General features: G+C 41.8%; 2 protein-coding genes across 6 annotated transcripts in view; one reads left to right on the top strand and one right to left on the bottom strand.

The window, feature by feature from the left end:
- LOC142030240 (protein FRA10AC1) overlaps positions 1 to 10,866 on the bottom strand; it is a 34,600-nt gene extending 23,734 nt beyond the window's left edge. The window contains exons 1-7 of one of the 3 annotated variants that reach the window (XM_075026082.1): positions 10,101 to 10,205; positions 9,204 to 9,233; positions 5,048 to 5,124; positions 2,958 to 3,050; positions 2,829 to 2,874; positions 825 to 901; positions 67 to 150 (exon numbers count right to left, since the gene is read on the bottom strand). In XM_075026082.1, the coding sequence (XP_074882183.1) occupies positions 67 to 150; positions 825 to 901; positions 2,829 to 2,874; positions 2,958 to 3,050; positions 5,048 to 5,124; positions 9,204 to 9,233; positions 10,101 to 10,190 (497 nt within the window). In that variant the 5' untranslated portion in view covers positions 10,191 to 10,205. The other 2 variants (XM_075026081.1, XM_075026080.1) reach the window with 2 other exon arrangements.
- Positions 9,216 to 15,199, top strand: part of LGI1 (leucine rich glioma inactivated 1) — a 33,929-nt gene continuing 27,945 nt past the window's right edge. The window contains exon 1 of one of the 3 annotated variants that reach the window (XM_075026077.1): positions 9,216 to 10,127. The gene's annotated coding sequence lies outside the window, so the exon portion shown is untranslated. Of the gene's footprint in view, positions 10,128 to 10,992; positions 11,531 to 15,199 lie in introns of those variants that run through there. The other 2 variants (XM_075026075.1, XM_075026078.1) reach the window with 2 other exon arrangements.

Here is a 15,199-nt window from a genome sequence, read left to right as displayed (position 1 = left end):
AAAGAATGATCACCACAAATTTAGTACAAGTGATCTAAAAACATGTTCTATAAGAGTTCCAGGTACCAATTCATGTCTGCTTCATCATCTTCGTTCCAGAGGAATCTATGGTTTTCTCTAATAACATCAAGATCCGTCTTGTCATTTGCTCTATAAAAGGACACATTTTTTAGTACAATGTAACATTAAAATGAAAGGTCAGTCAAATAATAATTTGGTAAACATCAGTATTTCACAGTTGTGATCTCTACCTCACCACATAAAGGAATATATCGGTATGGAATGAAACTATTCCCTGGCATACCTTTTCCCAAATGAAAAATTCACAGTGGAAAACAGCCACTGAAACTGTGATGACTTGATCCTGTCTGAAAATACTTTTTATACTTTTTATTGAAGACAGTAATGTTAGAAGGCAGTTATAGACAGCTCTAAAGAAGGTTATCATTATTCTGGACAATGGATAGTAATTCTGCACATTTCAAAAGTATTTCAGATTGTTATTTTGAAGGTACTGCCAGATATTTCTCAATGTACCCTCAATTAATGCTCACCTGTCATCCTTTCTTTTACATAACAAAACAAGAATAATTCAGCTCATGGTCAGTTTTTATATAAAAATAATGGTGCAAAAATGAAACAAGGCAATTCTGTGGTTTGGATATTTACAACAACTGTAGTTACTATCTGTGACCAAAAGAATTAGTAATTTGATAGATAGCCACATCCCCTTCTCCCTCCAAAGCTATAATATATATTTTAACAGCTCTCTATAACAGTGGAGTTTTGGGGGCAGGAAGGGAAAGATTGCTAATGATTCTTACCCAGAACGTTGGAAATCCTCTATTTTGCCACCGTAGTATAAAATGTAGTCATTCACAAACTTTTTATGTCTTTCATACTGAATAAAGCAATTAAGAATTGTTTCAGGACTTATCTTCTTTTATTTTACCACAGTTTAAAGCTAAAAAAATAATTAAAACTTTTTATACACTTAACAGAAAGAAGTGGCTTTTTTCTCAAAAACATTCCAGTAATTTCCAGAAAGAAAGGAATTAATTAGCAATTTTTACTTAATAGCCTCTCATGAAAGTTATTTTCCAAATACAGGAATTCAAGGCAATTTCATCTTTAAAATCTCACTCAGCTGCCAGACCTTTATAAAATTGTCTTCCTTTATCAAAGATGCTCTGTATGCATATACATAGAAACTGGGTTCATTATTTAAACTGTAATTTAGACAACAGCTTTTTAGTACTGCAGTTTTGGTTTCAAACAGGCTTGTATTTCTGTATCATAAAAATAGTCTGGCTGCTAAAATGGAACAATTTATTACAGATTACCACCAACATACAAATAAAAGTTACCTGCTTTAGTTTGGAGATGAAAATCATGGGAAAATATGTAATGTGTTTTTTTGAACACTTCAGCCTGAGAGACATCATTTGAAACACCTTTTGTACCATAATTTGAGCAAAAATATGTAATTACTTATTCAGAAAATAAGCATCTTCACAAATAAAAACATTTTATATGGCTACTTAAAAATATTTTCAATTAACTAGTATGGTGTTTCTGAAGCAGGATCTCCTGCTACATATCCTGGCAACTACTGTATCAGTGTGAATAATTTGTATGAACCTAGTATTTTGACATGCATTAGAATTTTATTGAGAAAACATTTTATTTTCCAAAGGCCTCCAAAAAGTTAATTTAACCTCAGTTTGAGTCTTTTTTTATTCCTTTCCACCACAAACAGAAGGAAGAGGGAAGCAAGTCCAGAAGGTTTAACTGGTACAATTAAACACATTTAACACAACATACTATTTTGTGCTGCCATTTCAGTTACTAGGTGTTAAAATTGTGTAACAGTAAATGTTTTAAACAGGAATCACTCAAAAACATTAGCAGAAACTCATAAAAGTCTCTACACAATGAATTTTGTAGTCATTCCAGAATACACGAGATTTTCTGTGGCTAATGACAGTCTACAATGTCAGTGGGACTGATTAAGATACATCTCCTTTAAAGGCATACGATGGTTTATGTAGTGTCTGGCCAAATTCTAAGCAGGTTAGGAGAAGTTACTTTCTGTTTACTGGAGTCTCCAGATTTAAGTAAGCCCTTCCATATTTAATTAGTCTTTACTTTCCTATTTATTAACTGTTACTGCTGAAGAATAGCTATTTAAACAAACAGGGAACTGATGATACTTCAGATATGCTCAGCCAAAACATATAAGGACTGCCCCAGGTGAAAACTAAATAAAAGGAGAAAGGTTGTAATCTAAATAAGGTGGTAGTTACAAAAATAGTTACAAATTATGCATGAAATATGATTAAGAGATTAAAAAAACTAAAATAAACCTGCACATGATACTAAACAGGCTTACATTAGAGCATCTGTAGAAGATATTTTTGGAGATAAGGCTGTTTTGAATAGACTTTTGAATTAACTAATGCATTCTTAATTTCCAGAAGAAATGTATTTGTCCACAGATAATAGCAGCCTTATACAGAATTATGTTCTGTATAAACTCAACTGAAAGAGCAAAGTGTCTTTATGCAAGTCTAAATGAAATTCACTTTGTAATAATTTCATCCCAAACAGGAAAAATGAGAATATAGGAAAAATCTGGAAATGCCTTGACTGAGTAGAGACATTCTCAGAGACATCTCATCAGCTAAAAGGAGATAATCTGAAGAACGGCTCAGTATCTGGTGCTGCACTGTCAACTGCTGTGACAACTGAGAAATCCCAGTATTTCACCATAATGGATAACCTGTGCACCATCTTCAAACTTAAAGAAAAATGAAATAGAAGGATACAGCATCCATCGCTATCAAGTGAAATCTTCTTTTTCTTGCTTCTTCCCTGTTAATAACAAATATGTTTGAGTGAAAGCTATCCTTACATTATGGGAAAAATGCCTCACAAAAGCAATACATAAAAGATACCTATCCCATTCTTCAGCTGCGAATTGTCTGTGAACCACACTGCCTTGTTTTGCTTTTTGGAATGGCTTTATCAGAAGGACATCTTCCTTTTTACTAAAGGTAGAGGGGAAAAAGGAAGAAAAGTTAGTTGAGAACTTTACATAAGCAACAAAATTTCCATATGCCAAAATTTGCACTAGCTTGAATAAAAAAAACTGTTATACTGCTAGTTTCTACACGAATAAAACCAAACTTCAGACTGAACACCAGCTTAGACATTATACTTCATTTGCAGAACAAAGCTGGAAAGGCATTTGCTTACAGTCGGCATTTAAAGAAAATTGCTTAAAACAGCAATCTGTAATATTTATTTTTATCAATGTTATCACCATAGAACCACAATGAAAAAACCTGAAGATTCCCCAGTTTCACTCTACATTTAAAGCCCTCTATAAATCTCAGCTACACAGCCAAGTAGGAACAGGAAGGACAGTATGTTCACTGAATAGGAGTGACTGCTAGTAACCTTGTCTCATCCTTTCATGCTAATGTCTCAACACCTCATTAAATGGCTCTGCCTCTCGTAGCGTAATCACAAGAATCACTAATTTAAAACTTAAGTACTGTGTTGTGAACCATACATATCAGTGGGCAGTTAAAAATACTTTCAGAATTCAACAAAGTAATAGAAAATTAAAAGCTAGTAAAAGGTATATTTAGTTAGTTTCATTCCTCAATAGAGGTGAAAAAAAGATTTTTCCATAATTATCAGCTGGCAGAAAGAATGGGAGTCAGCAACCTGTAGAAAACAAGCCAGGGAATTTATATTTCAAGCTATGGAATACAGGACTCCAGAAACTAAGGGTATCATTTACTCAAAAGGATCTATAGGCACCAAATTCCCATAAGGAGACTCCATAAAACAGCAATATGGAGAAAACTTAAGACTACTGCTTTCCTTAGAGTGAAAATAAATATCATGATAGAGCAAGAGAAGGATATATACATATACAGTAAACCCGTATAAAAGCTCTACTGGGAATCAGCAGTAGTGTGCCAGAACAAGGGTAATGATGATATTTTTGAAAGGGTCCTGATGGTTAGTTAATATACCACCTAGAAAGTGGAATGGTATAATGTGTAATGGCCTTTTAAAGAAAATGAAAACTGAACAAAACCAGTCACTGTTTTAATGGAGAACAGCTATATTTATAAAATAAATGGAACAGCACAATGCCTGCTATTATTCCAATGATTAAAACACGAAATTTTTTCCCCAGAATGCAGTCAGACACTACAAAACCCATTCTTTCAATTTTATTACAAAGGAAAATATGCAAGTCCTGGGAATGTTTCCAGAAAGCCTTCTTAAATAAACTCAAATAACAGTGCAAGGGAGAGACAGGAAAAGGTAAGAAAAATATATGCATTATGTAGGTAAAATGTTCAGTACAGTGCAAAAAGTGTCAAAGGACTATGGTGCCAAAGCAAAATAAATATATAAATAAATAAAAATCTTAGTAATATGAGATCAGACTACAAAATTCAAGGTCATTAATTGTGCGAACCACTGAAAGAATTGGCAAAGGTGATCTCAAATAAAAGATGTGTAGTCACATTTCAGGGATTGAATACAACACAATTCACCAATTCCCAGGTCACTTCACAAATTAAATAATAAACAACTAGCATCAGTTCTTCACTTCCTCCAAGCAGGTGTTTTATATCTACAAAGCCTACAGCCACCTGGCCTTTTTCCCCTTGCTCTCTTAGCAGTTCCATGTGTCCTGATGCATCACAGTGAAGTGAACAGCACAGCCAAACCCCAGCAGCTGATACTAATGCCTGGAAAAATGAAACACTCTGCTCCAAGAGCTGAGAGGCATATAGACACCAGATGGACATGGCAGAATGGATCTTAATCAGCTGCCCCTGGGAGACAACATGCTTTGGCAAGCTTGACACGAGGAGATGCAGGAACCAAAGAGATTGATTTTTCAAAAAACATTTCAACACCAGACTTTACATACCATAGCATAGTCTTCTACACACAGCAATAGGCCATTTGCACTAAATACATAATGCAAAGTGTTAATTCTGTACTACGTTACCTTTTAGTCTTTTGCACAGAATTCTCTCCACTCTCCTCATCACTAAAATCAGAATCATAGCCTCCATGGCCACGTGCCTGAAAATAATAGATAACACAGTCAATATACCCGCTAATGTAATATGGACACAGCATAACTAGAAATCAGTACTGTCCATCATATATAAATAAAAGAGAGAAAGACAGAGAGCAAGCCAGCAAGTACAAATTCTCACATATGTCTAAACCAAACCAAATTGAACAGATAATACAGAGTATATACCAAATAACACCAGGCAAAGACAGACATTGTCAGTCTGTCAAAAGATCACTTTATAAATAATTTAGATGCAGATGTCCCTATATTTAATCTTCGTATAGATGCAGATAACCAAAAGTATGACTACATCTTTGGTCTTAACTTTCAAACAAACTCCCTTATGCAAGAAAAAGGTGAGTATCTTCCCCAGGAGCTACTCTTTCAGTGGGCTGGAGGACAGCAACTGATGTGCCCACATTATAAACAAAAATGAGAACAAAAGTTTCTTTGGACGTGATACAGCATTTTAGATCATTAGATCTTACATTGGTAGCTGGAAAGCTGATTGAAATGATAACTAAAATACAAAATAACAATATGCCTGCAAAAATGTACCGTCTAATCAGCACAACATTCCTACCATGAAATAAAATCTCTTTTTCTACACACTTTGGGACTACAATGTCAAATTAATGCATATAAGAAAACCAAAATATCCCCTATCTTAATACCATCAAACAATCAAGCACTGACTGATGCCCAGATCTATCACCTCCATTTTTCAAGGCACAGTTTACATGTCCAATTCTTTCAGCAGACTAATGGCTTAAGTAGATCCCATCTCCTCTCCCTCACTCCTACTCTGGGACCTTCCTTCCAGTTGCTCAGTTACAGTTGTGAAACTACACATGAACCAGATCATACAACTCACCCAAGTTCCAAAGGATCCTATCCAAAAAAAGATAATTTTAACTCAGATAAGCTTCCTGACAGTTCATCCAGAGCCCCCCAAACAGCTACACCAGCCAGCTGGAAGGGTAGCACAGGAAGAAAACAGCCAGAGCTGGGAACTGCATAAACTGGCACTGACACCAAAAAAGCATTTACACAACTGGAACATTTACACAACTGAGCTAAAAACAAGAGAGGTGGTTATTACACATCTGCATGGGGTAAGGTTCAAGACATACTTCCTAAGTATCTTGATAATTCAGTGGATGAGAAAGAAACTGAGTTAGAAAACCAGTGTATTTCATTCAGTGTTGCCAATTCCTACATTACCTACAATCATATTCCTCCTCAGACAAAAACCTGAGAAAAACAAAATCTGTAAAAAAGATGCATCTCTTCAGGATGATTTTGATGAGATGCCTTCTCTTTATACAAATGCCTCCCAGAAATTCCATGCTGCAGAGTCAACTGTATCCTCTACTGATATCAACAACTGGCCTGTATCATGCAGAGTATGTAAAACACAGTTCTCACACTGATGGTGAAGGACTGATTTTTAAGGAGGTTTTTTTTATTATTTTTATTAATAATAATAAACTGTACCTTTTTTCCTTGCTTAATACTGTAACGTTCCTTCTACTCTTGAACTCTTCTGAAGAAGACATAGCTCTCATATATGTATATATTTGAACAAAACCAAATCAGAACTTTCTGATTTGCTTTTAAGTTTTCTATTTCCCAGGAGACACAAAAATTATCAGTTATCAAAAAAAAATGCAGCAGATATCTGCAGTGTCTGGTGTGAGTGGGCCTCATGCACTGGCAAAAGAGCAGCAATGGTGCAAAGTCCTCCCAGCACAGTCCCATGACAATCCACAGCTCAGATGCAGGTCTCCTAGCTGAGGTGGTTCTAATAGCAAGCCTGTCGCTACTTTTATTAATAAAGCCTATGTGGTCTTTAAAGAAGGTTGAGTACGTTATGAGTGTGCAGCAAATATATTTATACTTGGCCTCTAAATTTAAAAAATATCATGGCAATCCAGGAGTGTTTTAAATGGCAAAATTAATGCTTCCCAGATGAATACTGAGCGCTTCCTTCACACTTGAAAGGTTAGAAAGTCCAAGCCAACACAATGTGTATGAAAGTCAACATGAGACAGATGAAGTACAAAAACAGGCAAGAAAAGCTTGAATAAAAGGAGATTTTCCCAGAGTGGTAGCCTTTGGATGATGGGCCCCAGGAAAAAAGTAGACATACTCAGTAATCAGCTCCCAAATGATTCTGGGAATGACTCAATTGAAAAAAAAAAGATGCAAGAAAAGCTGCTCCAACAGAGTCATACAGTTGGACTCTCAGAAGTTGATGACTGCCTTTTGGAAAGCTGTGACTATGAATATAAGGGCAGGCATGGCTAAGGACTAGGTCCTGAGAGGCTACTCTTCTGACTCTGACAGGAGGACTCTTCACAGCATCAGCCATTCCTCTGAATCACTACAATCACTCAAAGACAAATTCAGAGTGAAAAAGAGCACAACCCACGACTGATGCCCTGACATTTTTAGGTCACTCCTTCTTTGAAAGCAACAGCAGGACAGGCAGGTACTGTACCAAAGTTGGGTTTGTGTATCGGGTTTGCGTGGCAAGGTTTTGGTAGTGGGGGGCTACAGGGGTGGCTTCTGTGAGAAGCTGCTGGAAGCTTCCCCCATGTCCTACAGAGCCAATGCCAGCTGGTTCCAAGACAGACTCACCGCTGGCCAAGGCCGAGCTCATCAGCAATGGCGGTAGCGCCTCTGGGATAACATATTTAAGATGGGAAAAAAAGTTGCTGGGTCACAGAAACTGCAGCTGGAGAGAAGAGTGACAACATGTAAGAGAAACAACCCTGCAGACACCAAGGTCAGTGAAGAAGGAGGGGGAGGAGGTGCTCCAGGCGCTGGAGCAGAGATTCCCCTGCAGCCCGTGGGGAAGACCATGGTGAGGCAGGCTGTCCCCCTGCAGCCCAGGGAGGTCCACAGTGGAGCAGATCTCCACCTGCAGCCCATGCAGGACCCCACGCCGGAGCAGGTGGATGCCCGAAGGAAACTGTGACCCCATGGGAAGCCCGCGCTGGAGCAGGCTCCTGGCAGGACCTGCAGATCCATGGAGAGAGGATCCCACACTGGAGCAGGTTTGCTGGCAGGACTTGTGTCCCCGCACGGGACCCACGCTGGAGCAGTGTGCTCCTGAAGGACTGCACACCGTGGAAAGGACCCATGCTGGAGCAGTTTGTGAAGAACTGCAGCCCGTGGGAAGGACCCACGTTGGAGAAGTTTGTGAAGGACTGTGTCCCGTGGGAGGGACTCCATGCTGGAGCAGGGTAAGAGTGTGAGGAGCCCTGCCCCTGAGGAGGATGAAGCGACAGAGACAACATGTGATGAATTGACCGTAACCCCCATTCCCTGTCCCCTGCTCTGCTCGGGGTGGGTAGGTAGAGAGTTTGGGAGTGAAGCTGTGCCTGGGAAGAAGGGAGAGGTGGGGGGGAGGTGTTTTAAGATTTGGTTTTATTTCTCATTACCCTATTCTCGTTCGATTGGCAATAAATTAAGTTAATTTCCCCTAAGTCGAGTCTATTTTGCCCGTCACAGTAATTGGTTGAGTGATCTCTCCCTGTACCCTTTGTTACATTTTCTCTCCCCTGTCCAGCTGAGGAGGGGAGTGACAGAGCAGCTTTGGTGGGCACCTGGCCTCCAGCCAGGGTCAATCCACCACATTTTGACATGAGCAGCTCCAGTAGTGCTGGACGGCTCTCTTGGAGACTAGGACTGAAAATTACTGATCTGATGCCTTAGGAGGATACCAAAATCACCTGACTTTTAGGTAAAACATAAAAATGAACTCCATCAAAGAATCTCATCCATAAAGGAATCTTTATGTTTTAGAAGGACAGTGTAAACAGACACTGGCTTAATGTTGTGAAATTTCAAGGCTAATTTCTCCCCTTCTCCATGAAAACAGCCAAACAATGATCCCAGATAAGGAAAATGTATTTCATATCTAACTGTAGTAAAAGAGGGGCAGATACCAAAGCTTTATGCCCAAGCTAGTAGATTTTAAAAGAGGCATATGTAGACATTGACATGCAAAATTGTCAAGAAATTTAAAATAACTAGTTTCACTATTTGATAAGCCCATCAATATGATCTTCACTTTGATGGAATTTGTCAAAAACTCAGAATACTTGTAGTAAATTAGTAACATAAATACCAAACATTTTATCAAAACATGAACCTGAAAGCTACATAACTTAAATGGTAGTGTGTTTTCCCTGTTAGACCAACTTTGAACTTCTTCTTCCCAAACAACAAAACAAACTGAAAGCACAAAACTAAAACAAGTACCAATATGCTTTGGGATACATTTAAATCACATTTAAGTAATCTCAACATCTTGGATTAATGAATAGCAAAGCAACCGGAGACAGAACCAAGCCCGCTAACTCAGGGCTCCTAAAAACAGGCAACTTAAACACAGTGAATGCACGAACACTGTATGCAACTGACAGGAGACATCAACTGTTGATGTCAATACAGGCCACTGTGGGCTCCCCAGCACTGCATTTACAGGAGGTATCCTCATCCAGAAAAGGCACCTCCTTTAACTCTCTCAACAGGGGTAAATGCACACTAGGGAAATGGACACATCATAGTTCATGGTGACTCCTGATCACAACACGCAGCTGAACAGAAAAAGACAGTTAAAAAAAAAGGGCAAAACAGTCCTACACACAAAATCCCAACTCTTAGCTCCTGACCTCAGCCCTAATCTTGCTACTCCCCTCCCAAGCATCACCCCTGTCCTTCCCTTTATCTGCCCAGCACACAAGCCTGCGCTCGTTTCTGCTTGCAGCCTGGATGTGGCCCAAACAGACCGGAGTGCTCATTTTGGTACAAACAAACTACTATGGGAGGGTCTGAAGGGACCACGGGATCTAGAATGGGGCTTGAGAAGCCGTCCTGGCTGGATAAAGGGTGCCATGCAGCAGGTCAGCATGCTTCACTGCAAAAGGCTCATCCCATCTTGATGTTGCCTTTGAGGCTTTGCGACCCCCACTTGGAGGAAAAAAACCTGAGAGTAAGTACAATTATCTTCAAACCTACTCTTCCTTGTAAAACCAATTACGAGGAGTATTTGCATTTACGAGGAGTACAGTGAACAACCCTAGCAAAGAGAAGACACCCACAAGATACTGCCCGTTTATTAAAGCTCTAAAACTATGAAAGGGGAAGCCGGAGAAAAGGTAACAGTAGACCAAGGCAGTGAGAATTAGAGCTTTCTGGGGCTCCACAGAGAAAAATCACACCGAAAACCGGCCCGTGCGGGTCCGACACGGCTTCCAAAGCCGCCCAGCCCTGCCCCGGCCTGCCGCGCGACCCGCCAGACCCGTCCCGTCGCCGCCCCCGTCGCCGCCGCCGCCGCCACCACCGGAGCGGCCCTCGGGCGGCCGCGGGGCGCAGGCCGCGGCCCCCCGGCTGCCCGCCCGCCGCACGGGGAGGGCGGCTCGGCCCCCTCCCGCACGGCCACGGCCTGGCCCCTCCGCCGGCCCCACCCCCGCCGCGATGGAGGCCGCGGCCTCCGCCGAGGCCTGTCCGCCGCCCGCCCCTGACGGACTCCCTCCCTCCTGGGCCCCACTCACGGCCGCGGAGAGGCGCAGCTGGTTGGGCACCATGGCGGCGGCGCGGCCCGGCCGGCCGGCCGGCGGGGCAGCTGGCTGGGGACGCCGGCGAGGGCCGCCTCCGCCACCCGGCCTTGCTCGCCGGCCGCGGCGCTGCTCCGCGGGCTGCTCCCGCGGGCCCCTCCCGGAAGCCGGGGGCAGAGGCGGAGCAGGGCCGCGCGGGGGCTGCCTCCCTCCGCCGCTGGCGGGCGGCGCGGCGCAGGGCAGCGAGGCGCGGGGAGCCGGCGGAGCGCGGCGGGGCGCCGGCGGGCGGGGGAGGGCGAGCCGCGCCGGCAGGGGAGGGGAGGGGAAAGCCGCTCATCATGTTTAGGGGCGAGGGGAGTCTCCCTGCCCGGGAACCCGGTGCGCGGCCCCGGCTGCGGCGGTCTCCGCCTCTGGGAAGGTAGGACTCGGCCGCAGCGGCTCCCAGCGAGGCCTTAGCGAACCCCTCTTCCCCCCGTCCCGCTTCGCCCCCGCACCACCGCCGGCGCTTTCGGGCAGGGGAGTCCCTGTTGGAGGAGAGGAGCTGAGCTGAGCTGAGCTGAGCTGGGCTGGGCGGGGGGCGGGGAGGAGCGTAACGGCTCGGACCCGGCTGCGGGTACCGGGGGTGGCGGGACCCGGCGGAAAGGGTCGGTCGGGGAGGCGGGGGTCGCTCTGGAGGAGGCCCCTGAGGGAGGAAGGGCCCCGGGAGGGTGCTCCTCGGCGGGCGGCAGCTGCCAGACGTCCCCGGGGCCGGGGCTTCATGCAGTAGGTATGTGCGCTGCCCTCACCGCGGCACAGACCTCGTTCACGGCCGTATTAACGCCCTGGCAGCCTCGGCAAGGTAATATGTAACATTGATTTCCACATGTTTTAGTGGTTTCTCTTCTTTTCAATCGCATCTTGCAGTTAGAAGAAGGAAGAGCAATATATGACCCAGTTTCTCTGTGAGGACCAACAGCAACCGGGTGATAGAGTTTGGGAGCCTGTGGGTTGCATCAGAGAAAGGAGCCCTTGTAGACTGAAACTGTTTTCTCATAAGCTAGCAGGGAAATACAAGTCTTCAGCGTGAGAGTCATCAGGTACAGCAAGTAGCTGCCAAGGACTTGATATCATTTCCCATCAAACATTAGGGCGCACAATACCTGAACCAGCATTTTGACTGCCGAAGTCTGAAATGCTTTAATCCATCACGGGTATTTTCTTCTGGACTGCTGTGTTATTGATTTCTGGGGTCTTAAACCATAGACAGACAATACAGGGAAATTTTCAAAATTGAAATACTACTGCTGTCATTGTAATATCTAAGTTGTAAAATATAAGTTGTAGCTAGTCACTATTATGCAGTAAGGCAATCATACACCATAGTTGACAGTGTACCTCCTTACCTTGGCTACCGAATCTCAGTTTTAAAAGCAAAAGTATTTTTTCTCCTGACCTAGTATTTGTGTCACTTGTCAAGTTATTATCACTCTGAAGGTGTCCCATGGAAAGGAACTGAGTGGCAAAATGCTTATTTGAGTGTATGCAGTATTCTGCTGAAGTCCTACTGAATGTGGCCCGTTTCCTCTAAAGGGCAGAGACTCTGTTGCAAAAATGGAATTATCCTAATTAATAATTTAAATATCTTAAAATAAATAATGTATACCCACGAAGCTGTAATAGCAGGCATCTTTTTGTTGTTCCTCTCTTACGGAAATGACAGACTGCTTTAGTGTGAATGAATCCTGACATGATTCTGGAAACTGGGCCAACATATCATTGATTATGCACTTTGAAGAAAAGTGGGAAAGGTAGAGGAAAGATTTACAATTCTTGAATCTCTTGGCATTGTGCTGTGGCCACAAAAGCCTGCATATAGAAAAAATAAAGTTTCTGGGACAGAGGAAAATTTTGCAGTGAGTCCAACTATAGCAGCTGTTGTAGATGCTGAAGTTATTTTATAAGCAGTTTTTCTGAGAATAGCAGCTAGGTAATTTCATCTTACTATGTTATGCTTTTCTGATGTCTGACTGTGTTGCTTTCAAACATCACCTGACTGCATTTTATATGTGGGCTACAGTAAGCTACAGCTGGGGAAGTGGATTGGAAATGGCCTCGTAAGTAAATTGGAAGTTGAAACTGGACCTGTCCTTAGCCCTTGGTAGATGTATTATAGTTTGATCCTGTGGGAATATCTCCGTAGTTTAAATCTAGCATCAATATGCTTTGACACCAAAAAGGACAATTCTCTCCTACAAGTCCCACAGGGCTGAAAGATATGGGGAAAAATAAGGGAAGAGATGGGCATAACTCTTTGCAGGGTGGGAGGTGCTACAGTTTTAAGTTGGATTTCAATGATTGTACAACCAAACCTTAAGAGCACAGCTTTCCATTACAGGTAAATCAATCTATAGGTTAGCTGCTGCTGAAGAGAGCATTCCTCTTCTTGAACTGGCACTAGTGCTCATCTGACCACTTCTGCTGAACTGCAATATTTAATTTTCTGCCAGTCTAGCTCCTCTGACTATCCTGCTGTGGTGTCTGATGAGTAACAGTGGTGGTGCAAAAAAAGGTTAGGGATGGGACAGGAGAGAGGGAGGAGGTGAGAAACAAGGGTGGCCCTTTCAGCAGCAGCTCTCTATTAGATCAGTTTAGCAGTAATGTGAAACTGTACTCTTAAATTACAGTAGCCCTGAACTTCATGGCCCACAAAGGAGACATCACTGTAGTTCTTAATTTACTCCTGCCCTAAATCTAGAAATGGGCCAAGTATGAGACCTAGTGTATCCAGAAAGCTTAAGTCCGACGTGATTTTAAAACCTTCAAGAAATAAATGTTTTCTCTCCCAAGTTTTCAAAACATTGACATATTCTTACTCAACTTCAATCACTCAGTTTTCTGATGACTCAGTGTAACAATTCCATAGAAAGTTTTGGGAAGAAGAAATGGAAATTTCTTCCCCCCAAAAGTCTTTCCAGGGGTATTCTTACCAATACAAGGTAATGTCCATGATTCTGAAATAATCCCAGGAGTTCATCAGCTTCTCTGTATTTGCATTCATACTGTCTTTCCAGTCACCTATGTAATCTTGGATCGTATTATGTAGACCATGGAGATAGCCTCAGTATGCAAAAAAAAAACTAGACAAAAATTATTTAATTTAATTTGCCACTTTTCAGTCATCCAAATTCATTAAATGGGTGGTAAAACTGTTGCTGACATCAAGAGATTTATGAGTACATATTGACTCATGTCATTTGTACTGGAGAGTAAAAGGTGCATTTTAACATCTGTAATATGTGTTCAGGACAGACCTCTGACCTTCTTATCATTTGGTGGTAGCATTATGTTTACTTAAGTAACCTGTTCATTTATTTATTTAATTCCCCCATATTTTTACGGGAGGTACTTTTATCAATATGTATGTACCAGCAGAAAGTATTGAATCATGGAGAGGATTCAAGGAATCATACCTGGCATACTTACTGAGCTGTTCCTAAAAGCTTCCAGTATAAGAGATTTCACAGCATAAATAGCTTAATCTGTTAACCCCTTAGGTATACAGGTTTTTTCCTAATATCTAAGATAAATCTCCTTTGTTGCTACTTGAGATAATTTATTAATGCCCTGTGCTAGCTGGTACAGAAAGCAAGAATTGATCATCATTTGAATAACAAGTCTTTAAATACTGGAAGACATATATGACCACAGTCTTCCCTTTTTGAAGCTAAAGAAATGAAAAGTACTTCAACCTTTCCATATAGTTTCTGGGAACTCTTAGATGTTTTATTGCTCTTTTTCAGACTTGAATTTCTCTCTTTCTAAGAAACACTAAGCATAACTGTTTAGTCCTTATCAGTATTTAGCTAGGAAGAAATACCTCAACCTTCCTGCAGGAGATTATTGCCTCCTAAGATCTTCTAGTAAAGTTGCTTAAACTCAACAACCTCTGATTTGTTTGATCAAAATTAGTTTGGTTAGCCAATTAAGAAATTAGTCCAATTTTTAATGAAGCAAATCAGGCAGCTTTGCCAGCAGGCCAGAAGAGGCAGCTACCACTGGTACGGAGAGCGTGGGCAAGGTGGTCACTGACAACCATATCCATTATAAGAGCTGTTTGCAGAGGACATGTATGACTACATTTGAGTTTGACTATGAGAAAGTAATGTGGAACCATCAAGAATGCTAGTAAAATTGAGATTTATCCTGTCTAATCTTTCCTCTTTCTCCATTAAGCCAGTTATTTTGTTGAAAAATGGGTAAATTAGACTTTCTAACATTATTTGATATTGGCACCTTCTTATATTCTACATGTCTATGAAGTAAGTTGCCAAATAATTTATTTTTATGTCTTCATAGTATGAACAATCTCATGGCATCTGTCATGTTCCTGATTTTCATCTCCCTCTATCTGAAGCCCCCTACTAATTTGTAGAAAAGCAAGTAGAACTAAAAATGGACGTTTACGTATGCCAGTAGCACCACGTTCAGTAAGTGCAGTTGTGCTTCCTTTAGATGTACCTGTGCACAA

This window comes from Buteo buteo, chromosome 4, assembly GCF_964188355.1.
Source record: "Buteo buteo chromosome 4, bButBut1.hap1.1, whole genome shotgun sequence".
NCBI lineage: Eukaryota > Metazoa > Chordata > Aves > Accipitriformes > Accipitridae > Buteo > Buteo buteo.
Note: the sequence above shows the minus strand (reverse complement) of the source record. Positions and strands in the feature narration are given on the sequence as shown.